This window comes from Drosophila teissieri, chromosome 3L (genome assembly GCF_016746235.2).
Source record: "Drosophila teissieri strain GT53w chromosome 3L, Prin_Dtei_1.1, whole genome shotgun sequence".
NCBI lineage: Eukaryota > Metazoa > Arthropoda > Insecta > Diptera > Drosophilidae > Drosophila > Drosophila teissieri.
Window position 1 is genome coordinate 11,152,418 of NC_053031.1, and position 27,473 is coordinate 11,179,890.

At 44.7% G+C, this 27,473-nt stretch overlaps 7 protein-coding genes across 13 annotated transcripts; 3 read left to right on the top strand and 4 right to left on the bottom strand.

Annotated features, from left to right (window-relative positions):
• Nucleotides 1–48: 48 nt before the first annotated feature.
• On the bottom strand, nt 49–3,758 carry LOC122615679 (OTU domain-containing protein 5-B). Its single transcript, XM_043790725.1, has 9 exons — nt 3,605–3,758; nt 2,969–3,497; nt 2,832–2,899; nt 1,893–2,424; nt 1,676–1,832; nt 1,391–1,593; nt 783–1,330; nt 504–718; nt 49–445 (listed from the first exon to the last, which is right to left on the bottom strand). The coding sequence occupies exons 2-9, from the start codon at nt 3,128–3,130 to the stop codon at nt 351–353; spliced, it is 1,980 nt and encodes a 659-aa protein (XP_043646660.1). The 5' UTR covers nt 3,131–3,497; nt 3,605–3,758; the 3' UTR covers nt 49–350.
• Nucleotides 3,759–4,455: 697 nt separating this feature from the next.
• On the top strand, nt 4,456–4,647 carry LOC122618029. The gene has a single exon (XM_043794149.1). It carries the CDS (start codon nt 4,456–4,458, stop codon nt 4,645–4,647), a length of 192 nt encoding a protein of 63 aa, XP_043650084.1.
• Nucleotides 4,648–4,785: 138 nt separating this feature from the next.
• Nucleotides 4,786–16,080, bottom strand: LOC122616600 (serine-rich adhesin for platelets). The gene is made up of 13 exons (XM_043792118.1): nt 14,717–16,080; nt 14,565–14,617; nt 14,291–14,480; nt 14,177–14,194; nt 13,871–14,089; nt 13,757–13,774; nt 13,448–13,669; nt 13,296–13,348; nt 12,602–13,211; nt 12,453–12,505; nt 7,903–12,371; nt 7,688–7,703; nt 4,786–7,601 (listed from the first exon to the last, which is right to left on the bottom strand). Exons 1-13 carry the CDS (start codon nt 16,078–16,080, stop codon nt 5,032–5,034), a joined length of 9,855 nt encoding a protein of 3,284 aa, XP_043648053.1. The 3' UTR covers nt 4,786–5,031.
• A 450-nt stretch (nt 16,081–16,530) lies between these two features.
• LOC122615715 (aldo-keto reductase family 1 member B1) lies at nt 16,531–20,477 on the bottom strand. 4 transcript variants are annotated; one of them, XM_043790787.1, is made up of 7 exons: nt 20,352–20,477; nt 20,208–20,292; nt 18,044–18,186; nt 17,498–17,981; nt 17,229–17,437; nt 16,929–17,108; nt 16,531–16,663 (listed from the first exon to the last, which is right to left on the bottom strand). In XM_043790787.1, the coding sequence occupies exons 1-6, from the start codon at nt 20,435–20,437 to the stop codon at nt 17,063–17,065; spliced, it is 1,053 nt and encodes a 350-aa protein (XP_043646722.1). In that variant the 5' UTR covers nt 20,438–20,477; the 3' UTR covers nt 16,531–16,663; nt 16,929–17,062. The 4 variants fall into 4 exon arrangements, with proteins under 4 accessions (XP_043646722.1, XP_043646721.1, XP_043646724.1 ...); XM_043790786.1 differs by lacking the exon at nt 16,929–17,108 and having other exon boundaries at nt 20,352–20,475; XM_043790789.1 differs by lacking the exons at nt 20,208–20,292; nt 20,352–20,477 and adding an exon at nt 19,566–19,734.
• Nucleotides 20,478–20,659: 182 nt separating this feature from the next.
• On the bottom strand, nt 20,660–22,175 carry LOC122617315 (aldo-keto reductase family 1 member B1). Its single transcript, XM_043793140.1, has 4 exons — nt 22,016–22,175; nt 21,707–21,849; nt 20,948–21,649; nt 20,660–20,884 (listed from the first exon to the last, which is right to left on the bottom strand). Exons 1-4 carry the CDS (start codon nt 22,082–22,084, stop codon nt 20,836–20,838), a joined length of 963 nt encoding a protein of 320 aa, XP_043649075.1. The 5' UTR covers nt 22,085–22,175; the 3' UTR covers nt 20,660–20,835.
• Nucleotides 22,176–22,741: 566 nt separating this feature from the next.
• Nucleotides 22,742–23,997, top strand: LOC122617249 (PCI domain-containing protein 2 homolog). The gene has a single exon (XM_043793008.1). It carries the CDS (start codon nt 22,758–22,760, stop codon nt 23,943–23,945), a length of 1,188 nt encoding a protein of 395 aa, XP_043648943.1. The 5' UTR covers nt 22,742–22,757; the 3' UTR covers nt 23,946–23,997.
• Nucleotides 23,998–24,326: 329 nt separating this feature from the next.
• Nucleotides 24,327–27,228, top strand: LOC122618563 (acyl-protein thioesterase 1). 4 transcript variants are annotated; one of them, XM_043795096.1, is made up of 6 exons: nt 24,327–24,449; nt 24,655–24,813; nt 24,875–24,906; nt 25,432–25,975; nt 26,033–26,087; nt 26,950–27,228. In XM_043795096.1, exons 2-5 carry the CDS (start codon nt 24,766–24,768, stop codon nt 26,081–26,083), a joined length of 675 nt encoding a protein of 224 aa, XP_043651031.1. In that variant the 5' UTR covers nt 24,327–24,449; nt 24,655–24,765; the 3' UTR covers nt 26,084–26,087; nt 26,950–27,228. The 4 variants fall into 4 exon arrangements, with proteins under 4 accessions (XP_043651031.1, XP_043651029.1, XP_043651032.1 ...); XM_043795094.1 differs by having other exon boundaries at nt 26,070–26,087; XM_043795097.1 differs by lacking the exon at nt 26,950–27,228 and adding an exon at nt 26,711–26,832 and having other exon boundaries at nt 26,070–26,087.
• The last annotated feature ends 245 nt before the right edge of the window (nt 27,229–27,473 follow it).

Below are 27,473 nucleotides of genomic sequence, written 5' to 3' on the forward strand. Positions count from 1 at the left end.
CAGGGTGAGGTTTGTGCTTTATACACATTTGAATCAAAAAATTAAGAATGAACCTAACATGTTTTTTTCTTTTAATTTTAGTTCTAGTGATTATACAACGAGGCCTTATTAAAAATATATGTTTATAATATTTATAGGGATAGTGTTATGTGAGAATGTTAATGTTCAAATGCGGGTGTGCAACGATGACAATCGCTTCACGCCCACTTATCAACATTCAAGATCGAAGATAGTTTCTGCGTATTTCGTTTTTTTTGTTTTTTCTTTTGGTAAGTTCTGTGTTTCATTTTGTTGCGAAAATAACTGCTAAATCACTGTACAAAGAACGAAGCGTGTCTGTGGGTCACCGTCTACGGTCCGCAGAGAAACTTTCGTTTTTGGTCCTCCATGTAATCGCGTGTGGACATCTGGATAGCTTGCTGCAGCATCTCGCTCTCGTTAGTGCCTGCCATCAAGAGGGAGAAGCGTTTAGATATATTATAGCTAATTTGATTTCAACTCACCTTCATTGGCGTAGGATGCTTCGAGCAACTCCTGGTAAAAGCTAGAGTAACTCTTCTCCCTGGGTGACTGGCCATCCCCGCTCTTCTGTGGCGAATGAGACGACTGCTTCGAGGTGGAGGGACGCTGCTCAGCCTCTGGCGTGTTTGCTCGTGCCACTGATGGCGTTGAATCGCGCTTTGGACTCTTCCTCAGCGGAGCCTCCAAAGCCTCGGCGCTGCAAGGTAGGAAGGAACTTAAAACCTCAGTAAGCTCGACCACAAGTCGTCACGAACACCAACCTCTTGCTAGCCACAGGCGCCTCGCGCGTTTCGTGTCGTCGCTTCTTTCTGAGAGCCGTGGTGCGACGCTGTGACTTGGATCCCTTGCCGGAACGCTGGCTTGCAGCTGTGCTCGGTGATGAACTTCCACCGCAGTGTCCCACCGAGCTGGTACTACTCATGTCTGTAGCATCGCTATCGTAGCCACCCAGCTCGTTCACCTCAGGCGGCAGCTTGTGACTGAACTGACTAAGTGTTTTAGGGGACAGCGAGAACGCGGGGCCTGTGCCATCTCCACCACTACCGCTGGTCAAAGTCACAGGTGGATTACTGCTGCTGCCGGTGCCCCCACAAACGGAGTATTTCGAGGGCGAGGCATCTGAATCGGTAAGCGCTTCTGCAGAGGTAACCGTCGAGGATGTGGCTGATCCTGCCGCCGTATTGCTGCTGCGCGAACGTTGCATATTCTCGCGACACCACTGCAGGTAAGACTCGCGTGCAATTTGCTCCTCAATGGCTTCGTTAGTGGCCTCCCAATCTGTTGTCTTTAGTTTATCTTCAAACATGGTCTGCAATTTAAAAGGTTGTGTAAATGGATGGCACTTAAAAATATTGCTTTTATCACATACTTGTTCGATCTCCAACTGTTCGCTGAGACGCGCTGCCTCTTTGGTTTGGATCTCGGGCTTGTATCCAGCCAAGCCCAGGCCAACGCCAACGGTGGCGTTGTAGGGATCCAAAATAGCATTGTAGTGGGATCCACGCTGATAGGATAACCGCAGCGGAGGATAGCCTGCCTGCGACTGTTCCGAGTTAAATATATTGATGGGATCTGGAAATATTATTCGTTACAAAATAAGAATAATGATGCAATGTTTTCATATTCACAATTTTAATCTTAGCTGACTACTTACTTGACTGGTAGCAGTATACCTCGACGGTACGGCTGTAGATCTCGGAAATAGCCTGGATCTCAATGTGGTTGCCATGAGCGTCACGGGCTCGCTTACGCTGTATATAGCTGTTGATGTCCTCGGTGACAAACTGACCAAAATATTCCCGATTCTCGTGCTGCATAAGTAAGCAGTATTGTTAGGACAAATTAAATGGTATGTGAAGATGAAACATTACAATGTAATCCATGGTGTGCTGGCGGATCACGTCGTGCATCTCCTCGTCGCCGTATATTTGAAGGGATATAGAGCGAAACAGGCAGGCGCCGTCCTCCTCGACAGGCTTAAGTTCGTAGCCGCGCTGTTCCATACATTTGGCGAACTCCAGATCGCGTCGCTGCCACTCTTCCACTGGAATCAATCGCTCTTTGGGCTGTAGATGCTCATCGCCGCTATTGTAACCGGAGAAGGTTTCCTCCACTGTTTTTAGCAAATTGGCTGCCGCCGTAGCCGGAGACATCTGGACCTGAGCTGTGGGCACCGTGGTGCAACCCAGTCCCAAGTGTTCGGGTGAGTTCCTGCCCACCGCCGACGGACTGCTACTGCCAGAAGTTGAGGCCAATGGTGGACTGTTGCATTTGCTGCCAGATACACCAGGTGCTCCGCTGCCCGCCGCTGCCGTCGGATGGACTAGTTTCTCGCGCTCTAGACGATCGCGCTTATAAAGGTGTGCATGAGCTTCGTGGTGATCTCGACGCTTCGAGCGTGTGCTAGTGGAGAGACGGAAAACCGACAATATTTAGTTGCCAAAAAATGTTGCTAGAATTTAGAATTTAAAAACTGACTGCCAACTAATGTACTAACGAAAGCATGGAATAGTGGATGTGAAAATTTTAATTGACAATATGTACGTTGTGGACGTTTCATATGCATTGTTGCTGAATGCTTCGTTTATAGTTTAAGCTAAACAGCCTTAGGTTTATAGAAGAAATTGAATAGTCACGCTCTTATGTTACATTTTCTAAAAGGAGGCCGTTCCAAATTGCTGTGAACTATAGGTCATGCCTTAGGCATGTAAGGGTCTACCACTCGGCGAGAAAACCAATTAAATGCAGATGGTAGCTGCAGCTTGGAGCCCCACCCCGGGAAGTCCAGGGGACCCACTGCTATAACTCACCTCTTGTGTGGGCTGCAGCGATGGGTGCGTGCCAGTTCGTCGTAGACCTCGCCACGCCTCTGGGGGCTCTAAAACGGGGGCGGAATAAAGGTGCATATTAATAGGCAAATCCCAGAAGGGGTATTAAAACCACTCACCTGCCCATCGATGACGACGTTACGGTGGTTGTGGGCATGATTATGGGTCTGGCTGACCACCGACTGCTCCACCACAACCACCTGGGCCTCCTTGTTATCGGGATCCACATTTCCAGCTACACGTTTGGCGCTCGGTGGTGCGCTCACTGGCTTGATTGTCATGGTGGTGCGCTGCTATTTTTGTGTCCCTAGCTGTGCTCCCTCGCTCTCTTCTTTCTTTGTTATTGGCTATCGGTTTGATTTAACTATTGGCTTAGGTCGAAAAGTGTGCGTCAGCGTCATAAAGGGACACCTCATTAATATTTAATCACGATCCACACAGCTCATAGAAAACTATGCTTTCTTTGTCCGAGATGAGATGTCGTCGCAGAAATTGCGACCCAGTGGTTCCTTTCACCAACCGAAATGGGAGTTTCTCTTGACTGCGGCTGGGGAAATCAGTGCTTGTTGATCGTAGGATTAGTGTGTTCTATAACATTCCAATCCTAATTGTGGCAGCAAATCACAAAGACTCCTGAGCAATACAAAACTACAAAAAAAAAGACAATTTCCAGATTTTCATCTGTTTTTGTGCAAGTGTGCGTGCGTATGTGTGTGTGCACTGTGTTTGCTGTTGCTCAGCTTTGTTTTCGTTACCTAAAGCTCGACGATTATTAATGTCTGACTTCGATGGCACCGATTTGCAGCGAAATCTTGTCAGAGAATTTTAAATATTTTGGGGGTTTTATATTGTTGATAATCCTGTAGTTCGATTTTTTTATTTTGTGCACGTTGTCCAGTGTGACCGCGGCGCTTTGCTGTAAAAATACCATCGTCTTAGCGGTAGTGAAGGAACGACGAAACAATGGAACACGGAACTATTATGTTTTATTTCCCCTTCATTTGAAGGCATAACTAAAATAACTTAGATACAGACAGCTTCAGGAAATAACGAAGCCTTTTGTTTGGTGCAACTTGTAGTCTGCAAGAATATCAATTATGCACTCAACCAAAAATCCCCTCACCAAGCCTAATACCATAAGATTAGCAAGGTCAAAAACCACGATGTAAGGCGCCCACCAAAGACATAAGCCCTATGTAAAGATGTAACTTTTAATGAATGTTTTTAAATGTACATATTTGCTTTGGTTAAACGTTTTTTTTTAAATACTTGCAAACTTTGCAAACCCCATTTACTACAACTTTTTTCATATTTGTAAGCTGTGTATTTTAGTTTTTTAAATAAATTGTACTTACACTTAAATATTTTTCCCTTATATTATAAATATGATTTATAATACGATTATATGCACAACCCGTTTCTTTACTGAAAGTGTTTATTTTGTTTTTACGCGGTAAAATATAATCTCTAATGACTCTTCGTCATTAGAGATTATGCGCTGAAACACATGTGTAAATATTTATCGCAGGACAACATTCGGGTTATTTAGAAAAGGTATAAAACATTAAGTACGAAGCCAAAATTTTAGTCTACCAAAAAACCAACGATGAAGACACAGGTTATATTTATTATTTTGTATTTTGCTCTGGTGTCGATTTGGGTCTCCAACGCCGAAACTACCACTGAAGCCTCCGAAACCACGACAGAATATCCGGCAGCTCCGAAATGGTCTTGGACGGAATTTATCCGCGCTTTAAACGGCAGCCGTAGTGGAAACAAGTTCTACTTCTTTTTCTAGACCGATTTTTATCTGAAATTGGTTTTCTGTCAATAAAATGAAAGTACCTTAGTTTGTGTGTTTTGGTTTTTATATTTTGGTTTATAATTATTTTGTTTTCTACAATCTTTAATCAATGTGGAATCGTGCATCAATAAGGAATCTTAAAGCCCTTTTTATTTATGAGATGTCATAAAGAACTTTTTATATTTAAGAAGTTTCTTAAGAATGAACGCTTGCTTACATTTGTAATCATTTAAAAAGTATTTCTTATCAACTAGTATACACGTAGATACCCCAAAAATGAAGACATTTTCTAATATTCGTATGCATATATTTTACAATCGTGTACATTAAAGTCATGCTCCGTTTTACCTTGGCCTTAGCCATTCTCACGGACCAACTCTAATATTGACTGTTCCATCCGCCCCAGCCGCTTCCATAAGGACGCCATCCATATCTCCAACTTGGCCTGGCTCCAACCCAACGGCCATTGCCCCACCAGTATGGATATTGCCCGGTTACACCGACAGAGCCACCTTGGATCGTGGTTGCGTCATCGGAACTCTGCGATTCCTCCACATTCAGGCCATCGGCAGATACTGCTCCATTAGCCAAGCTTTCGCTGGCTTGGGAAGCGCTTTGGGTCCAAGCATTGGTGTTTTGGGACTGAGCATTGTTTCCTGTCTGTCCCCGGGCCGATCGAATGCGAATGTCCTGAGATCCCTTGCCACTGGAACTGTCACCAGAGAATCCGGATCGCTGAGACCAGGATCCACCTGCACCTACAATAGAACCGGAAAGTGATGAACCATCATTGGCATTCGTCTCATCGCTGCTGGTGCTCCTCTTAATTAGCTTGGACCACGAGCCCGAAGAATCTCCTCCGCCAACTGAAATACCTACGTTATTGGTAGGTAGGGTTAAGCGAATAGGGTTCGATTTTTTCTCCGACGAACTAGACCAGGAGTATTTGGACTCTGTTTTTGGGACCGATGAAGTTTTTGATGTAGTAGTCGTTGTCGTAGTTTTGGATGTAGAACTAGACTTGGGAGCTACAGAGTTCTTTGAGGTTATTTCAAAAGTTCTAGTTGATGATCCTGATATTCCGGCATCAACACTCGGTACAGACAAGATTTCAGACGATTTACTTCCTTTGGTGGATGTTGTCGTAGTTGTTGTTGTAGATCTAGAGCTTGACCTTCCACTATTACCATTCAAACTGGCATCAAGTTTAGGCAGACTCAAGTCTATCTTTGACAAAATGTTTGTGTCCTTAATCGTCTTTATGATGGTATCAACTCCCGGTAGAGATGTCTTACTTCCCTTAGTGGATGTTGTCGTAGTTGTTGTAGATGATCTAGAGCTTGACCTTCCACCATTAACATTCAGACTGGCATCAAGTTTAGGCAGACTCAAGTCTATCTTTGACAAAATGTTTGTGTCCTTAATCGTCTTAATGCTGGTATCAACTTCCGGTACGGACAAGGTATTGGATGATTTAGTTCCCTTTGTGGATGTTCTCGTAGTTGTTGTAGATGATCTAGAGCTTGACCTTCCACCATTAACATTCAGACTGGCATCAAGTTTAGGCAGACTCGAGTCTATCTTTGACAAAATGTTTGTGTCCTTAATCGTCTTTATGATGGCATCAACTCCCGGTAGAGATGTCTTACTTCCCTTAGTGGATGTTGTCGTAGTTGTTGTAGATGATCTAGAGCTTGACCTTCCACCATTAACATTCAGACTGGCATCTAGTTTGGGCAGACTCAAGTCTATCTGTGAGTGGGACTCATCGCCGTTAATGGCTATGCCAGCATCAACTTCCGGTAGGGACAAGGTATTGGATGATTTACTTCCCTTTGTGGATGTTGTCGTTGTTGTTGTAGATGATCTAGAGTTTGACCTTCCACTATTAACATTCAGACTGGCATCAAGTTTAGGCAGACTCAAGTCGATCTTTGACAAAATGTTTGTTGGTTTTATCGACGCTGAGATGGACTTTTCGCCGTTGACGGCTGAGCTGGCATCAACTTCCGGTAGAGACAAGGTATTAGATGATTTACTTCCTTTTGTGGATGTGGTCGTAGTTGTTGTTGACGATTTTAGCCCATTAGCCACAATGCTGGCATCAACTGCAGGAGGAGTTAAGATACCTGACTGATTACTTCCTTTGGTCGTGGTGGTTGTGGTTGTTGTGGTTGATGATCGGGTAGTCCTCCCACCATTTCTAATTGAGGCTTCCTTCGTAACTTTAACAACAGGGGTAGAAGGTACGCCGATTTGACTTTCAGATGATGTTGTCGTTGTGACCTGGTTCAAGCTTTCAATATCGTTTTGTGGAATTTTCTGTGTAATTTTTACAACAGGGGATAAACCTGAGCTGGATTGACCCTGATTTGAAGAAGTTGTTGTTATCGTGGTCGACGAAGTCTTGACCGATTTTCCACCATTGGTAGAATTCTTTGATGAGCTACTAACGTTGGGTGTTGAGGAAGTGCTTGTCGTTACGGTTTTTGAAGTTTTGGTAGTGCTGGTACTCGACTGGCCATTAGACCTGGGGACCCTAGAGGACTTCGACGAGTATTTTTTTGTGTTTTTAGTAGATGTTGAGCTGGTTTTGCTGTTCTGAACATCTGTACTGGCATCTACAACGTTCAAGTCATTTCCATTAGTGCCATCAACGCCAGCATCTGTTAATGATTCAGACGATTCCTCTGCAACAATAGTGGAACTACCATCGTTATTTTTACGTGACCTCTTATTCCAGCGCTTGGTCCAATATTTTTTAGACTTGCCACCAATATACGATTTCTTTGACGAGCTTGACCACGAAAATTTGGTCTGAGGAGTCGAGGAAGTATTTGTCGTTACGGTTGTTGAAGTTTCGCTTGAACTAGAGTTTCTTTTTGACTTCGGAATTTTTATAGTTTTCGATGAATAAGTTTTTGAGGTTTTAGTCCATTTAGGGCTTCCACTACTATCACCATTAGTCCCTTGACTGATGTTTGTTGTTGTCGTCGTGGTCGAGGATTGGCTAGAAATTCCATTAGTATTCGAAGAGGATCCTTGAGTGACTTCCACGACAGGAGCCGAGGATGAGGACGAAGATTGAGAGGAGCTGCTATTTCCGTTTGTTCCATGAGTAGATTCTACAATTGGGTCAGATGAGCTGGTGGATTGGGCCTCAACGGAGGATGTCGTCGTTGTCGTCGTTGTAGAGGACTGGCTAGAGTTTCCATCAGCATTCGAAGAGGATCCTTGAGTGACTTCAACGACAGGTGTCGTAGAGGAGGTAGTTGTAGTAGAGGACGAAGATTGGGTGGAGTTGCTATCGCCGTTTGTTCCTTGACTGACTTCCACGACCGGGTCAGATGACGTGGTGGATTGACCCTCGTCGGATGATGTTGTCGTTGTAGTTGTCGTCGTGGTCGAGGATTGGGTAGCGGTTCCATCAGCATTCGAAGAGGATCCCTGAGTAACTTCTACGACAGGAGTCGAAGATGAGGTAGTTGTGGTAGAGGACGAAGATTGGGTGGAGTTGCTATCGCCGTTTGTTCCTTGACTGACTTCCACGACCGGGTCAGATGACGTGGTTGATTGACCCTCGTCGGATGATGTTGTCGTTGTAGTTGTCGTCGTGGTCGAGGATTGGGTAGAGTTTCCATCAGCATTCGAAGAGGATCCCTGAGTGACTTCTACAACGGGAGCCGAAGAAGAGGTAGTTGTGGTAGAGGACGAAGATTGGGTGGAGTTGCTATCGCCGTTTGTTCCTTGACTGACTTCCACGACCGGGTCAGATGACGTGGTGGATTGAGCCTCGTCGGATGATGTTGTCGTTGTAGTTGTCGTCGTGGTCGAGGATTGTGTGGAGTTTCCATTAGCATTCGAAGAGGAACCCTGAGTAACTTCTACGACAGGAGTGGAAGATGAGGTAGTTGTGGTAGAGGACGAAGATTGGGTGGAGTTGCTATCGCCGTTTGTTCCTTGACTGACTTCCACGACCGGGTCAGATGACGTGGTGGATTGACCCTCGTCGGATGATGTTGTCGTTGTAGTTGTCGTCGTGGTCGAGGATTGGGTAGCGGTTCCATCAGCATTCGAAGAGGAACCCTGAGTAACTTCTACGACAGGAGTGGAAGATGAGCTAGTTGTGGTAGAGGACGAAGATTGGGTGGAGTTGCTATCGCCGTTTGTTCCTTGACTGACTTCCACGACCGGGTCAGATGACGTGGTTGATTGACCCTCGTCGGATGATGTTGTCGTTGTAGTTGTCGTCGTGGTCGAGGATTGGGTAGAGTTTCCATCAGCATTCGAAGAGGATCCCTGAGTGACTTCTACAACGGGAGCCGAAGAAGAGGTAGTTGTGGTAGAGGACGAAGATTGGGTGGAGTTGCTATCGCCGTTTGTTCCTTGACTGACTTCCACGACCGGGTCAGATGACGTGGTTGATTGACCCTCGTCGGATGATGTTGTCGTTGTAGTTGTCGTCGTGGTCGAGGATTGGGTAGCGGTTCCATCAGCATTCGAAGAGGATCCCTGAGTAACTTCTACGACAGGAGTCGAAGATGAGGTAGTTGTGGTAGAGGACGAAGATTGGGTGGAGTTGCTATCGCCGTTTGTTCCTTGACTGACTTCCACGACCGGGTCAGATGACGTGGTTGATTGACCCTCGTCGGATGATGTTGTCGTTGTAGTTGTCGTCGTGGTCGAGGATTGGGTAGAGTTTCCATCAGCATTCGAAGAGGATCCCTGAGTGACTTCTACAACGGGAGCCGAAGAAGAGGTAGTTGTGGTAGAGGACGAAGATTGGGTGGAGTTGCTATCGCCGTTTGTTCCTTGACTGACTTCCACGACCGGGTCAGATGACGTGGTTGATTGACCCTCGTCGGATGATGTTGTCGTTGTAGTTGTCGTCGTGGTCGAGGATTGTGTGGAGTTTCCATTAGCATTCGAAGAGGAATCCTGAGTAACTTCTACGACAGGAGTGGAAGATGAGGTAGTTGTGGTAGAGGACGAAGATTGGGTGGAGTTGCTATCGCCGTTTGTTCCTTGACTGACTTCCACGACCGGGTCAGATGACGTGGTTGATTGACCCTCGTCGGATGATGTTGTCGTTGTAGTTGTCGTCGTGGTCGAGGATTGTGTAGAGTTTCCATCAGCATTCGAAGAGGATCCCTGAGTGACTTCTACAACGGGAGCCGAAGAAGAGGTAGTTGTGGTAGAGGACGAAGATTGGGTGGAGTTACTATCGCCGTTTCTTCCTTGACTGACTTCCACGACCGGGTCAGATGACGTGGTTGATTGACCCTCGTCGGATGATGTTGTCGTTGTAGTTGTCGTCGTGGTCGAGGATTGGGTAGAGTTTCCATCAGCATTCGAAGAGGAACCCTGAGTAACTTCTACGACAGGAGTGGAAGATGAGGTAGTTGTGGTAGAGGACGAAGATTGGGTGGAGTTGCTATCGCCGTTTGTTCCTTGACTGACTTCCACGACCGGGTCAGATGACGTGGTTGATTGACCCTCGTCGGATGATGTTGTCGTTGTAGTTGTCGTCGTGGTCGAGGATTGTGTAGAGTTTCCATCAGCATTCGAAGAGGATCCCTGAGTGACTTCTACAACGGGAGCCGAAGAAGAGGTAGTTGTGGTAGAGGACGAAGATTGGGTGGAGTTGCTATCGCCGTTTGTTCCTTGACTGACTTCCACGACCGGGTCAGATGACGTGGTTGATTGACCCTCGTCGGATGATGTTGTCGTTGTAGTTGTCGTCGTGGTCGAGGATTGGGTAGAGTTTCCATCAGCATTCGAAGAGGATCCCTGAGTGACTTCTACAACGGGAGCCGAAGAAGAGGTAGTTGTGGTAGAGGACGAAGATTGGGTGGAGTTACTATCGCCGTTTGTTCCTTGACTGACTTCCACGACCGGGTCAGATGACGTGGTTGATTGACCCTCGTCGGATGATGTTGTCGTTGTAGTTGTCGTCGTGGTCGAGGATTGTGTAGAGTTTCCATCAGCATTCGAAGAGGATCCCTGAGTGACTTCTACAACGGGAGCCGAAGAAGAGGTAGTTGTGGTAGAGGACGAAGATTGGGTGGAGTTACTATCGCCGTTTGTACCTTGACTGACATCCACAACCGGGTCAGATGACGTGGTGGATTGACCCTCGTCGGATGATGTTGTCGTTGTAGTTGTCGTCGTGGTCGAGGATTGGGTAGAGTTTCCATCAGCATTCGAAGAGGAACCCTGAGTAACTTCTACGACAGGAGTGGAAGATGAGGTAGTTGTGGTAGAGGACGAAGATTGGGTGGAGTTGCTATCGCCGTTTGTTCCTTGACTGACTTCCACGACCGGGTCAGATGACGTGGTTGATTGACCCTCGTCGGATGATGTTGTCGTTGTAGTTGTCGTCGTGGTCGAGGATTGTGTAGAGTTTCCATCAGCATTCGAAGAGGATCCCTGAGTGACTTCTACAACGGGAGCCGAAGAAGAGGTAGTTGTGGTAGAGGACGAAGATTGGGTGGAGTTGCTATCGCCGTTTGTTCCTTGACTGACTTCCACGACCGGGTCAGATGACGTGGTTGATTGACCCTCGTCGGATGATGTTGTCGTTGTAGTTGTCGTCGTGGTCGAGGATTGGGTAGAGTTTCCATCAGCATTCGAAGAGGATCCCTGAGTGACTTCTACAACGGGAGCCGAAGAAGAGGTAGTTGTGGTAGAGGACGAAGATTGGGTGGAGTTACTATCGCCGTTTGTTCCTTGACTGACTTCCACGACCGGGTCAGATGACGTGGTTGATTGACCCTCGTCGGATGATGTTGTCGTTGTAGTTGTCGTCGTGGTCGAGGATTGTGTAGAGTTTCCATCAGCATTCGAAGAGGATCCCTGAGTGACTTCTACAACGGGAGCCGAAGAAGAGGTAGTTGTGGTAGAGGACGAAGATTGGGTGGAGTTACTATCGCCGTTTGTACCTTGACTGACATCCACAACCGGGTCAGATGACGTGGTGGATTGACCCTCGTCGGATGATGTTGTCGTTGTAGTTGTCGTCGTGGTCGAGGATTGGGTAGAGTTTCCATCAGCATTCGAAGAGGATCCCTGAGTAACTTCTACGACAGGAGTCGAAGAGGAGGTAGTTGTGGTAGAGGACGAAGATTGTGTGGAGTTGCTATCGCCGTTTGTTCCTTGACTGACTTCCACGACCGGGTCAGATGACGTGGTCGATTGACCCTCGTCGGATGATGTTGTCGTTGTAGTTGTCGTCGTGGTCGAGGATTGGGTAGCGGTTCCATTAGCATTCGAAGAGGATCCCTGAGTAACTTCTACGACAGGAGTCGAAGAGGAGGTAGTTGTGGTAGAGGACGAAGATTGTGTGGAGTTGCTATCGCCGTTTGTTCCTTGACTGACTTCCACGACCGGGTCAGATGACGTGGTTGATTGACCCTCGTCGGATGATGTTGTCGTTGTAGTTGTCGTCGTGGTCGAGGATTGTGTGGAGTTTCCATTAGCATTCGAAGAGGAACCAGGAGTAACTTCTACGACAGGAGTGGAAGATGAGGTAGTTGTGGTAGAAGACGAAGATTGGGTGGAGTTGCTATCGCCGTTTGTTCCTTGACTGACTTCCACGACCGGGTCAGATGACGTGGTCGATTGACCCTCGTCGGATGATGTTGTCGTTGTAGTTGTCGTCGTGGTCGAGGATTGGGTAGCGGTTCCATCAGCATTCGAAGAGGATCCCTGAGTAACTTCTACGACAGGAGTCGAAGAGGAGATAGTTGTGGTAGAGGACGAAGATTGGGTGGAGTTGCTATCGCCGTTTGTTCCTTGACTGACATTCACAACCGGGTCAGATGACGTGGTGGATTGACCATCATCGGATGATGTTGTCGTTGTAGTTGTCGTGGTCGAGGATTGGTTAGAGTTTCCGTTAGTATTTGAAGAAGATCCCTGAGTAACTTCTACAACAGGAGTCGAAGATGAGGTAGTTGTGGTAGAGGACGAAGATTGGGTGGAGTTGCTATCGCCGTTTGTACCTTGACTGACATCCACAACCGGGTCAGATGACGTGGTGGATTGACCCTCGTCGGATGATGTTGTCGTTGTAGTTGTCGTGGTCGAGGATTGGGTAGCGGTTCCATCAGCATTCGAAGAGGATCCCTGAGTAACTTCTACGACAGGAGTCGAAGATGAGGTAGTTGTGGTAGAGGACGAAGATTGGGTGGAGTTACTATCGCCGTTTGTTCCTTGACTAACATTCACAACCGGGTCAGATGACGTGGTGGATTGACCATCATCGGATGATGTTGTCGTTGTAGTTGTCGTGGTCGAGGATTGGTTAGAGTTTCCGTTAGTATTTGAAGAAGATCCCTGAGTAACTTCTACAACAGGAGTCGAAGATGAGGTAGTTGTGGTAGAGGACGAAGATTGGGTGGAGTTGCTATCGCCGTTTGTACCTTGACTGACTACCACAACCGGGTCAGATGACGTGGTGGATTGACCCTCGTCGGATGATGTTGTCGTTGTAGTTGTCGTCGTGGTCGAGGATTGAGTAGCGGTTCCATCAGCATTCGAAGAGGATCCCTGAGTGACTTCTACGACGGGAGCCAAAGATGAGGTAGTTGTGGTAGAGGACGAAGATTGGGTGGAGTTGCTATCGTCGTTTGTTCCTTGACTAACTTCCACGACCGGGTCAGATGACGTGGTGGATTGACCCTCGTCGGATGATGTGGTCGTTGTAGTTGTCGTCGTGGTCGAGGATTGGTTAGAGTTTCCGTTAGTATTTGAAGAAGATCCCTGAGTAACTTCTACAACAGGAGTCGAAGATGAGGTAGTTGTGGTAGAGGACGAAGATTGGGTGGAGTTGCTATCGCCGTTTGTTCCTTGACTAACTTCCACGACCGGGTCAGATGACGTGGTGGATTGACCCTCGTCGGATGATGTGGTCGTTGTTGTTGTCGTCGTGGTCGAGGATTGGTTAGAGTTTCCGTTAGTATTTGAAGAAGATCCCTGGGTAACTTCTACGACAGGAGTCGAAGAGGAGGTAGTTGTGGTAGAGGACGAAGATTGGGTGGAGTTGCTATCGCCGTTTGTTCCTTGACTGACATTCACAACCGGGTCAGATGACGTGGTGGATTGACCATCATCGGATGATGTTGTCGTTGTAGTTGTCGTGGTCGAGGATTGGGTAGCGGTTCCATCAGCATTCGAAGAGGATCCCTGAGTAACTTCTACGACAGGAGTCGAAGATGAGGTAGTTGTGGTAGAGGACGAAGATTGGGTGGAGTAGCTATCGCCGTTTGTTCCTTGACTGACATTCACAACCGGGTCAGATGACGTGGTGGATTGACCATCATCGGATGATGTAGTCGTTGTAGTTGTCGTGGTCGAGGATTGGGTAGCGGTTCCATCAGCATTCGAAGAGGATCCCTGAGTAACTTCTACGACAGGAGTCGAAGAGGAGGTAGTTGTGGTAGAGGACGAAGATTGGGTGGAGTTGCTATCGCCGTTTGTTCCTTGACTAACATTCACAACCGGGTCAGATGACGTGGTGGATTGACCATCATCGGATGATGTTGTCGTTGTAGTTGTCGTGGTCGAGGATTGGTTAGAGTTTCCGTTAGTATTTGAAGAAGATCCCTGAGTAACTTCTACAACAGGAGTCGAAGATGAGGTAGTTGTGGTAGAGGACGAAGATTGGGTGGAGTTGCTATCGCCGTTTGTACCTTGACTGACTACCACAACCGGGTCAGATGACGTGGTGGATTGACCCTCGTCGGATGATGTTGTCGTTGTAGTTGTCGTCGTGGTCGAGGATTGAGTAGCGGTTCCATCAGCATTCGAAGAGGATCCCTGAGTGACTTCTACGACGGGAGCCAAAGATGAGGTAGTTGTGGTAGAGGACGAAGATTGGGTGGAGTTGCTATCGTCGTTTGTTCCTTGACTAACTTCCACGACCGGGTCAGATGACGTGGTGGATTGACCCTCGTCGGATGATGTGGTCGTTGTAGTTGTCGTCGTGGTCGAGGATTGGTTAGAGTTTCCGTTAGTATTTGAAGAAGATCCCTGAGTAACTTCTACAACAGGAGTCGAAGATGAGGTAGTTGTGGTAGAGGACGAAGATTGGGTGGAGTTGCTATCGCCGTTTGTTCCTTGACTAACTTCCACGACCGGGTCAGATGACGTGGTGGATTGACCCTCGTCGGATGATGTGGTCGTTGTTGTTGTCGTCGTGGTCGAGGATTGGTTAGAGTTTCCGTTAGTATTTGAAGAAGATCCCTGGGTAACTTCTACGACAGGAGTCGAAGAGGAGGTAGTTGTGGTAGAGGACGAAGATTGGGTGGAGTTGCTATCGCCGTTTGTTCCTTGACTGACATTCACAACCGGGTCAGATGACGTGGTGGATTGACCATCATCGGATGATGTTGTCGTTGTAGTTGTCGTGGTCGAGGATTGGGTAGCGGTTCCATCAGCATTCGAAGAGGATCCCTGAGTAACTTCTACGACAGGAGTCGAAGATGAGGTAGTTGTGGTAGAGGACGAAGATTGGGTGGAGTTGCTATCGCCGTTTGTTCCTTGACTGACATTCACAACCGGGTCAGATGACGTGGTGGATTGACCATCATCGGATGATGTAGTCGTTGTAGTTGTCGTGGTCGAGGATTGGGTAGCGGTTCCATCAGCATTCGAAGAGGATCCCTGAGTAACTTCTACGACAGGAGTCGAAGAGGAGGTAGTTGTGGTAGAGGACGAAGATTGGGTGGAGTTGCTATCGCCGTTTGTTCCCTGAGTTGATTGAACAATTGGGTCAGATGAGCTGGTAGATTGGCCATTAACGGATGATGTTGTCGTTGTAGTTGTCGTCGTGGTCGAGGATTGGTTAGAGTTTCCATCAGCATTCGAAGAGGATCCCTGAGTAACTTCTACGACTGGAGCCGTAGAGGAGGTAGTTGTGGTAGAGGACGTAGATTGAGTGGAGCTGCTCTTTCCGCTTGTTCCCTGAGTAGATTCCGCAATTGGGTCAGATGAGGTGGTAGACTGGTCTTCATTGGACGATGTTTTCGTTGTGGTTGTCGTCGTGATCGAGGATTGGTTAGAGTTTCCATCAGTGCTCGATGAGGATCCCGGAATGCCTTTTACGACAGTTGTAGTAGATGCAGTTTGATCTGTAATAGAGCTTCCATCTAAGAGTGGTAGCTGCTTTTTTCCGTTGACACAATTCACATAATTTGGATTGCCGAGAAGTTCTCCGTCGTGCAAAAGAACTAGTTTTCCGAAAAGCCTGTCGAGTAGCCATAGGCGTATATCTTTTCGTATTTCAATTAGAGTTTGACGAACACTTTCACAACATGGCTGCGCCTTTATAACTGGAGTGGTCACAGATGTTACCGTGCTAGATTCAGTTTGAGCCGCTACGTAGGCCAAATAAGCGGCCAAAACCGCGACTAGGAACAAGCGCATGATCCTCCAAGAAACCGGGTGTCGAATTAATTAGATCTGGTAGCCAAATTTAAAAGTTGAAACCTTTTATACCCTGGTACGAGGGTCTCGCTATTATTTTGGCTATTTGCGTAGATGCTTGTCTAGCTCGCAAATTTTATTTGACAAAGAACATTTGGTACCTTTATTGTTTTCACGAAAAATACAATAACTGAGCAAATTGTATGAACTATACTAGACGTCAAAGTAAATACCTTATTAAGGAACAACTGTGCAAAATATTTGTGCCCAGCTTGGATTAAACACTTGTTAGATATTTGGCTTTACGTAAATCGTTTGCTCGTGGCATATTTTTACGTCAGAGGTGCATTAACCGATTTTTTAACAAATGCTTTAAAGCACACGAGCACCGTTTATTTGGTCAGACAGGTCTGCAAAAGGGTTGAAACAATTGGGAAGAACTCGAAAGCGTAATATGTATTTCTGTTTATTCGTACGATTAAAGATAAAATGATTTTGTAACAAATTATAAATTTGAACTGAGCACTGCGTCGTTTATTAGTATTCGTCCTTCTCGAAAGGGTGGTGGGGGTGACCGTATTGGCTGTAATTATTGAAAAACCAACTTGATTAATATTTGACTGGTATATAAATTATTTTGAAGCACAAGCTAAGGAAACAATGGGTTAGCTAAGGCAAACTAGTACTTCCTAAGCGTATAAATGTGTTCAAATAATAAACAGAAGGAAATAAATATTGTTAGAACACAAGCAGGGAGGGTAAAATAACAATAAAGCTAAGTAAATCAAGCTCAATAAACACAAATATTTAAGAAAACCGAATACGCGCTAAAAAACTTGAAAACATACGTTAAACTCATGTTCATGTTTATATGGATCTGAAACTATTTGGGTTTTTCTTCGAAAGCGTTTCCCCTTCCAATATGTATAATTTTTCATTCAATCGAATTCTTCTTGCTCTTCAGATATGGGTTTCTTAAAGCCTAATACTCGTCGTGGAACGGATAGTACTTATGGGTACCAGCATCGCTAAATAAATATAAATAAAGATGTGATTTAAAGAAAAACGAGTAAAATAACTTAAGCCCCCATTTCATTAATAATGTAAATAAATAAACATTTTTTAAGGTAGACTGCTAGTAGACTTACCCGAGTAGGGGAACCAGGCGGCCGTTGCACTCGAAGCTCTCGATGATTTGGATTTCCTCAGGTGTCAGTTCGAAGTCAAACACCTGGAAGTTGGACTCGATGCGGTCCTTAGTCACAGATTTCGGAATAACAATGTTGGCACGCTGAACCTGGTACCTAATAAGGATCTGTCCAGGGGTCTTATTCTTCTTAGCGGCAATCTCCTTGATCTAAATGTTTCAAATATACTTGAAGTGAAATTCCACATGTTTATATAAAAGAAAACCAACCTTAGCCTCTTCTAGGATGACCGGATCACCAGCCTTGGCCCATGGGCGGTTGGGAGATCCCAAGGGGCTGTAGGCAGTGATTGTAATATTCTTTGACTTGCAGAAATCAATCAGCTTCTTCTGGGTCAGGTATGGGTGGCACTCAATCTGGTTGGTCACTGGTGGAATAGTGGCCACCTCAAGCACGCGCTCGATCTGCTTTCTGTTGAAGTTAGAAACACCAATGGACTTGACCAGACCCTCTTCAACCAACTTCTCCAAGGCCTTCCACGTGTCGACGTAATCAACGGGCGAGTACAGGGTCTTGCCATCCTTGTCGGCGGGGAACAGATCGCAGCCCTCCTTGTAGCCCATGGGCCAGTGGATAAGGTACAGATCGAGGTACTTCAGCTTCAGGGCACTCAATGTGTTCTCCAATGCCGACTTGACAAGATCCGGGCGATGGAAAGTGTTCCACAGCTTGCTGGTGATGAACAGATCCTCACTGCAAAATTGTGAAATTCAGTACAATAGTCCTAAGCATAGTACACCAAGTCTAGAACTTACCGCTTGACAACGCCCTCCTTGATCTTGGCCGCAACACCCTCTCCGACCTCATCCTCGTTTTGGTATACATGGGCACAATCAATGTGCCTGTAACCGGCATCAATGGCCACTTTAACAGCCTCGGTGACCTGTCCCTTGGGGCTCTGGAAGGAAAGAAGCAAAGTAGTAGGATTATATAAACTCGGTCTATGCTACATAAAATTTATCGCACAATTCTGTTATCACAAATTCTCTAATTGGCTTCCGCATTTTCAAGGGGGTAATAAATATTCGCAAGTAATATTGTGTTGAGGCATGGAAATAAGCACTTATAACCATGGAACCATGGAATATTCGATGCTCTTAACAGAATTTCGCAATTCGTTATCGATCTAAGTTTCAGTTATGAAGAGCGTGACTTGGAAATCTAAACACTGAAGTCTCCCTATCAGGCTCTTGACGTCACCTATCAGCCCCCTTAGTTCCCGCATCCAAAAAATGTTTCTAATGAGATCATAAATAGGTCAGACCAATATAGTACTTAAGAATTACAAACCTGAATCTTATGCTTTTAAGTGGGGGAACATTTTCAAGTAAAGTCTTTAGCTCGAAAAACGGATGCCACAGTTTATAGCATTGCTGATTAATGTTTCACAAAAAAGAAAGGTCAAAGACTTTCATTAGCTTTTGACATAATAAGTATAAATTACGGACACTAGACATTTGTAGTTTAATTTATTGTTTTGCCACCAAGCTTCTTTCTATTCCACAAATAGTGCACTAAATCTGATAAGACTTTTTTAAAAATACCCTTATAATACCCTTGCTAATTAAACCCTCTTATCAGCGTCTTTCCCACCGTAATTTTAAAAGCTTTCCCATTTCGAATTGTACTCAACTTGGACGCTTGTTTTCCGTTTGAGGGGCTTGTCTTTCACGATTACTTGAACTACATCCCATACCTTTTTTTTTAAACTTAAATATTTAAACTGAAGTAGTCTTGTCAGTTAATCTGCCACTCCAGATAAGAACGTTTATCAAGTTCTGGTAATACTTGTAGATGTTACTATGTGCCCCAAATATGAAAGTTTTTGTGGGGTGTATCTGGAAATGGTGTGGCTAATATTGCGAAAATTTTCCACTGCCCTGCGAAGGTAGAAAGGGTCACCTTGAGGAAAGTTCATGGAGATCTTCAAATCGCACATCTATTCACGATTGTGTTAAGTATGGTGTGTAAGTAATTAACATGAGGGCAGCAAAATATCGGTTGTTTCTCTATTATGCATAGCTGCATATCGCAGAAGATAAATATGTATCATTAAACATGTACAAAAAAAGACCGGCAAACTATCAGCCATGCGACACGTGTCCATTTTTTATCCCCAGAATACACAGGGCCATCAGTGCAAAAAGAGCTGGGCAAAAAAACGGGAAGTCGTGGGCAGCGGAAAAATACCCGATTGTGGGACGCAGAGTTCACAAATACAATGACATTGATGCGGATGTGCTATAATATAGTGCAGTTACTTGATAGTCTACTTACGCCCCAGGTTCCCAGTCCAATGATTGGGACTTCCTTGCCGTTGTTGAATTTAACGTTCGGTACTGCCATTGCACTTTATGTTAGCTTAATGCTTAAGGATATTTATAAATATTTATAATACAATTGGGAATCTTTCGACGATTGCCGCTTCTCAACAAACTGAACGATTCCACTCAGCTGTTTCCCGCTTATATACGCAACGCAAAAGCTTCTCTCCGAAATTCTGAAAAGCTTTCGAGAACAGGGCTGCATAGTCGACAAGCCGAACAGCTGGGCGATCGTCAGTTACGCTTAAAAATTAGGCTATTATTTTTTTTAGTGTAGCATAAAACAAAAAACTTTATGGAAATAAAATTAAAAAATTGGCTAGTTCATTTGAAATCATTTTGATACAGTTTAATACATTTATATACATTATACTAAATGGGTTGTATGATTGTAAATGGTAAGTCTTGTTTTTAAAAGAGGATCTAGATTTAATTCCTTAAAAGTAACCATAATATTTAACATACCATGTGTTATGATCACACTGAAATGGAAAGAAACCCTACGAGCGTGGCTAGTTAATTGAAAAAAAGTATTTTCATTATGGTAAGAATAAATATGGCTGGGTTATAAAAAAGGTATTGTCATAATATTTACATTCCAAGTTCCGAGTCCAATCACTGGAATCTCATTTCCGTCCATGAAAACCACTTTGGGATGTTGAACATACTCCTTCTGGCACCTATTGGTGAAAATGATCCCTTTGAAGTCTTCGTTTGATTGTAATTTCTTGTATATTACCACATAAAACGCTCGGTCTTTCCATAATTCCTTAACGTAAAGCGAAAAACAGGCTTAGCCAATTGAATTTTCAATAGAGTGTTCATCTTTATATGCACGCAAGTAAATTTCAACTATTTTAGTAGAGACTTCTTGACTGATAGAAGAATGCAATGACTACTTGGTTTTAGTATTAACGCCTAAATGTAAAATAGCAAAATAAAAGTGTATATAAAAATAAACAGCCACATTTTTAATACAGCTCAAAATGACAACCCACTCAAAAGCTACAATTCGATTTTACACCGCAAGACAGTTTAAATATATTATCACTAATATTATCGTAAATATGTACATTGTATAACAATAATTATGCTTGTCTCCTCAGTATAAAGGAAGTACCTGGAACATCATTAGTATAACTTGAGATTGCCGCACATAATCATACTCATCACATTGAAGACAACCAGTTTTTAAAATTACTTAAACTCCTATCATTAGTAATCTACTTTGCCAGTACGGGCTCAAAGGGGTGATGAGGATGTCCATAGGCCCTAGGAGAAAATATTCAGATTAGGGATATTATAAATAGATTATAGGAAATAAGCAACACGTACGCCTTCATGGTCATAAAGCGACCATTGCAGTCCAAGTCGTGAATAGCCTGTATGTCGTCGATGGCCAACTCAAAGTCCCAGATTCGCTTGAAGTTGTCCAGCATGTGCTGTTTGCTTACAGATCTTGGGATAACGATTATGCCCGATTGTGTCTGGTAGCGGAGCAGCACCTGTGCCGGAGTCCTTTCGTATTTCTCGGCTATGGCCAAGATGGTCGGGTGCTGGAGCAGTGGATATGCGCCGGGCTTCTCGTAGGGCGTATGTCCCGATCCCAGGCAGCTGTAGGCGGTCACAGCAATGGCATTGTCATAGCACAGGGTAATCAATGGCTTCTGGCTCAGGTACGGATGGCACTCGATCTGTAGTACAACCGGTTTTAGCTTGGCCACACTCAGTAGTCTATTCATCTGCTGCTCGTTGAAGTTGGACACACCGATGGCCTGGCACAGCCCCTCATCCACCAGATCCTCCATTGCACGCCAGGTGTCCACGTAGTCGATGTCCTCGAACGCGGCCTTATTTGTGTCCGGACACGTGGGATATAGGTTGTCATTGCCCGACTTGTAGGCCATGGGCCAGTGCATCAGGTAGAGGTTTAGGTACTTGACTCCCAAGTTCCTCATGCTGGTCTCACATGCAGAGCGCACCAGTTCCGGCTTATGGTGTGTGTTCCACAGTTTGCTCGTGATGAAGAGTTCATCGCTGAAATGTTATTAGGCTTAGATATAAGTTTAAATATAAGTTTAAAGCAGCATTTACCGTGTGACCACCCTCTCGTCCATTTTCTCCCGGAGAGCGGCTCCCACTTGAGCCTCATTTCCGTACACGTGGGCGCAGTCAAAATGGCGATAGCCTATGTCAATGGCATCCTTTACTGCTTGGGTCACCACTTCCGGGGGGCTCTGAAATCGCGAGGAAAGTCGTGAAAGCAAAAGTGCAACAAAAGCTTTTCGTTGACCCCGAAGAGCTTTGACATTGACCGTGAAATATGCAGTGGAAATGCACATTTCAGCTGGCGATTATTTAATAACATTATATATCTACATATAATATGTTAAGAGAACTTACCCGCCAAGTTCCGAGACCCAACATTGGCATATTTTTACCATTGCTTAAGAGAAAATTCGGTGTTGACATGTTTGATTACTGGCTTCGTTTTTTGAAAGCTTAAATTTGTAATTTACTAGGTGAACTATACTCAAAGGCCTATTAAACTGCCTACGAACGGTATGTCTTGTGACAGCTTTGCTATCACAACTATATGTACCAAAATTGTTTAATTTTAGAATCTGTTGAGTGAGCAAAAGACCTTCGCGGAATAGAATCGATTCGTCGCAGAGGGGAATTTCAAAATTGAAAACTAAAAATTTGGTTTTTTTCGATGCGTTTAAGGTTTTCTTTTTTAACATTTTACCGGATTTACCCAACTGTCGTCATTGCTGATATAAAAAGTAATAATGACTATTTAAATAAATAAATAAAATAATGTATTCCTTAACACAATTTTGTATTTAAACTTTCACCAAATTAAAAGTATTCCAAATTTTCTGTCATCAACTTAAGAAATATTAATATTCAATTAAGAAACTTAGTGATCAGCCAATTAAAAAAATTATACAAAAATGTATTTTTAAAGCACGTTATGTTTATCAGAAAACGAAATTAAAAATGTCTGTTGTTTTTAATAATAAATTAAAACACTATTGCGTTATTAAAAAACTATCGATAGATGATTCCGATAAGACATCGCTTTCACAGATAGTGCCATGGTCTCCCATCTCTGATTTTGCCGCCTGCAAAAACACAAACAATGTTTGGCACCGTAAATAACTATTTATCCGGCGTTTTGCACGCCTCCCAGGATTACGATGGCGAGTCCTTGGGCACCCACCTCTCCTTACGGGACGTTCACGTGCAGAACCACAATCTGTACATCGCCCAGCCGGAAAAGCTTGTAGATCGATTCCTGAAACCGCCAATGGACGAAGTTGTGTCCGCCCACCTGAAGGTGCTGTATCACCTGGCGCAGGAGCCACCTGGTTACATGGAGGCGTACACCCAACAGGCGGCAGCCTGCGGCGCCGTGGTGAGGCTTTTGCAGCAGCTGAAGGACGAGAATTGGTGCCTGCCCCTGATGTACCGCGTGTGTCTGGATCTGAGATACTTGGCGCAAGCCTGCGAGAAGCATTGCCGAGGATTCACACCCGGGCATGTGCTGGAGAAGGCCGCCGACTGCATGATGGCCTGTTTCCGCGTTTGCGCCGCTGATGGACGCGCTTCCGAGGAGGACACCAAGCGGCTGGGCATGATGAACCTTGTAAACCAGCTATTCAAGATCTACTTCCGCATCAACAAGTTGCATCTGTGCAAGCCCCTTATCCGTGCCATTGATAACTGCATCTTCAAGGATTCTTTTCCGCTGCCTGAGCAAATAACCTACAAGTATTTCGTGGGTAGGCGGGCTATGTTTGACTCCAACTACCAGGCGGCCGTACAGGATCTGTCGTATGCATTTAGCAATTGCCCGGATCGGTTTGCCAGCAACAAAAGGCTAATCCTCATCTATTTGGTGCCTGTGAAGATGCTCCTGGGATACCTGCCTAGCAAATCCCTACTGCAGCGCTACGACCTCCTGCTGTTCCATGATTTGGCTTTGGCCCTGAAGGCTGGCAATGTGAATCGCTTCGATGAGATTGTCAGGGACCAGGAGCTGGTGCTGATCAGGAGTGGTATCTATCTGCTGGTGGAGAAGCTCAAGTTCCTCGTGTACCGCAATCTGTTCAAGAAGGTGTTCGTCATCCGGCAAACGCATCAGTTGGACATGGGTGACTTCCTCTCCGCCTTGCAGTTCGTTGGATTAAACGACGTTTCTCTGGACGAGACGCACTGCATCGTGGCCAATCTCATTTACGATGGAAAGATCAAGGGCTATATCTCACATGCTCACAACAAGCTGGTCGTATCCAAGCAAAATCCATTCCCCTCTATGTCCCTTTAGTGCATTTCATTATTTTTGTGCATTTTTTAAAAAGTAAAAGACTTCAAATTAACCATGGTTTTAGTTTGAATGGGAAACAAGAAGAAAAATAACGAATTCATAATTTTAATGAATTTATTTTGCAGTACCTTTAATTCCAATTGGTTAACTTGTGAATATAATTTTTAAATATATATTAATTAATGAGTGTGTATCGAAACGAACTAAGGTTTAGCACATTTTTTTTACGATTTATGAACTAATGATAAAATTTATGGTCGAAATGTATTTTTTTAACGGTTTTAAGCATTTATATCTACCATTTCAAACTTTTATCGAACTTCGAGATTTATAGATATCGATTATCTCCGCTCGAACCGATGTATCGACACCGAAATCGGATTTAGTCGCATCTCTAGGTCCACCGACTATCAGTCATCGCTGAACTTTTAGTAACGCAACTGCACGAATTGTCGTAGTTGGTCGAAATTAAACAAATTAACAGAATACTTTTGGCATAACCTGGTAAATGATTAGACCCTCATTCGCGCAAAGTGTACAATACACAAGTGGCATTAATAAATACAGTTAACCAGTAGCCATCTCTCAGCCGGCGACGTGTTGTCATTTTCACAATCGTAAAATCAATATTACTAATTTTGCTTTGCGTTTACAACGTGACATAACTAAACCGCAAACTACAGAGTGTTTCTTTACCATTGCATTGCAGAAATCCGCTGACACCGAAAAAAGCGACAAAAGCAGCGCCAAGTCGCCGAATCGCAGAGTACCTGGCATAGGAATAGTGCGTCCCCAGTAGAGGCTAAACTGAACAGCAGACATGGCTGCGCCGGTCATTGTCGAGGCCACGGCCAAGCAAACCGCCACGGTGAGTTGTCCGGCGTAGTCCAAATTCCGGAATACTGCAATTAATCACTTGTGTATTGCAGCTGATCTTCATGCACGGCCTGGGTGATACGGGGTAAGTGGGGTCATCCTCCTTCAAAATAATACACCTAAAGACTTCATTCACGAAGTATCCGGAACTCCACAGAGATCGACAGAAGTATTTGTGCATATAAAAAAATATCTGGAATGCACTAGTTCTTATGAGTAATAAACCCATTTATAAGCACTTAGGGAATACGCTTAGGAAGAAAACGTCGTTTTTTTTTTGTTTATAGGGCTTTCTAGATTTAATTAACTGATAAGCATTCGGAGTCTGGGGAATACTCCAACATTAAACATACATATGTAAATGTATACCATTTTATGATTGTTCTCCCTTTAAAAAAGAAACTGATTGGAAGCCTTCGGAGTCTAGGGAGTACTCCAACATTAAACATATGTACATGTATACCATTTTCTGATTGTTCTCCCTTTCAAAAAAAGATTAAACAACTGAAAGCAAAACGTTCCAAAGCAAATTAAAGTTTCCAAGTGACTTTTGAGTAGAGTTCTGTACAAACTTTATTATTAAAATATTAATGAAAGCTTCTTCCAACAGCCATGGATGGAGCAGCGCGCTAGCCGCCATCCGCCCACCTTTCATGAAAGTCATCTGCCCCACGGCGCCCACACAGCCCGTTTCGCTGAACGCCGGCTTCCGGATGCCATCGTGGTTCGACCTGAAGACACTGGACATCGGTGGGCCCGAGGACGAGCCCGGCATCCAGTCGGCGCGCGATAATGTGCACGGTATGATTCAGAAGGAGATCAGTGCTGGTATTCCGGCCAATCGCATTGTCCTGGGCGGATTCTCGCAGGGAGGAGCCTTGGCACTGTATTCGGCACTCACGTACGACCAGCCGCTGGCCGGCGTGGTGGCCCTTTCCTGCTGGCTGCCGCTGCACAAGCAGTTCCCCGGCGCCAAGGTGAACAGCGATGATGTGCCGATTTTCCAGGCGCATGGCGACTACGATCCCGTGGTGCCGTACAAGTTCGGCCAGCTGAGCGCCAGCCTGCTCAAGTCGTTCATGAAGAATGTGACGTTCAAGACATACAATGGACTATCGCACTCGTCGTCCGATGACGAGATGGATGACGTCAAGGTGAGTACGGCGCACGGACCGCCATTTGGAATTCCCCTGGCTGACGAAACGCTAAAGAACTTCATTACGCTCACTCTGCTCTTTTCAATTACAGGACATAATCAGTAAATGGGTAAACTAATTTCCACTGAACCTTAGCACTCTTAGAACGTACGAAAGCCCCCGACCCAGCCCGTTGCATTCCAACTATTCACGCAATATGGAGCGCAGTAAGAGAGTCACACTGAGAGTTATACGAGTAGGCTCTCTCGTAGCCCAATTATGGAAATTATCACTGAAAATCAATTTGAAAAGCAATCAATTATTATACACACACGGTAGCTATACCTAATTAAATGCCAAAATACAAGCAATTTGCGAGGGAAATTCGCCTGCGCGAGACGTTTCAGAGTGTAGAAGCAACTTACTTTGATATTTGTTCGCTGCTAATTATTTCGGTTTACTTATTTGGGACTTGTTCGTATTTAAATTGAAATTAATAAAGTTATATAATCGAAGAAAAACTACGAAACTCATAGCCGCAATCTGAATTGGATCACTGTTTCACCCCATAACCCGATTGCCAGCGATTTTGTGTTGCTATTCAAACTGGCAAACGGGTGACATTCCAGATACTTTGAGGATCTAAACCGCACTAAACATTTGTTTGTTCGTTGTAGCTAACATTAAACCTGTCAATTCTCGATTCTATTTTGATTTGATTCTTCGTTTCTTATTTCATTTTATTTCGCACAGCAACAGGGTAACAATCATCTGTAGAGCCGCCGTCCCACTGGCTACCAAATTGCAACTCGCATTCTTCACTTGTTAAACCAATGGCAATATATGTACAAACCGGTTGTTCAGATTAAACGACTCCCTCGGGCCCTCAAATGCACGCTCTCTCAGATTCTTTATAAATATTCCACTTATTCCACCTGCTAATCCTGTAGTCCTGTCGCCCCACTCACCATCTCTCATCTATATATTTGCAGACACAGTGGGATAGCCAGAACATGGCTAGAAAGGCGCAATGCTGCCAGTTATCGTAGTAGCATCCAGTGCTAGTGTAGTGAAGGTTCCTTCCGCAAATCAAAGCTCCTCAGCCTAGTCAGGACGTCTCGGGCCGCACGAGAATTGTATTTTAGTAATTATTTTGTACATACACACGATGGAGTTGGTTAAGATGAAAGAGGCTGTCCCATCACCTGGTGAAGTGACAGGAAACCGAATCGCCTCAGCGAATGGCCAATAAAGTTATTTGAAGCTCTCAACTGCAAGCCGAACTTAATCCAGAAACGGGGTCTTCGTATCAGTTTTCTACAAGTTCTACGTAAAAAATTCGCCAAAGTAACCGACATTTTAAAAATATTATTGCGAGTGTTGCATAGCGTAGAAAATGTTCTATTCGGTATTTTTCTTAAGCCTTGGTATTTGTTGTACCTTAAGCTATAGAAAGCTTATCGATAAATTTGGCGCGGTTTTGTGTTCAATTCAAATTTGTCTTGCTAGTGTATAT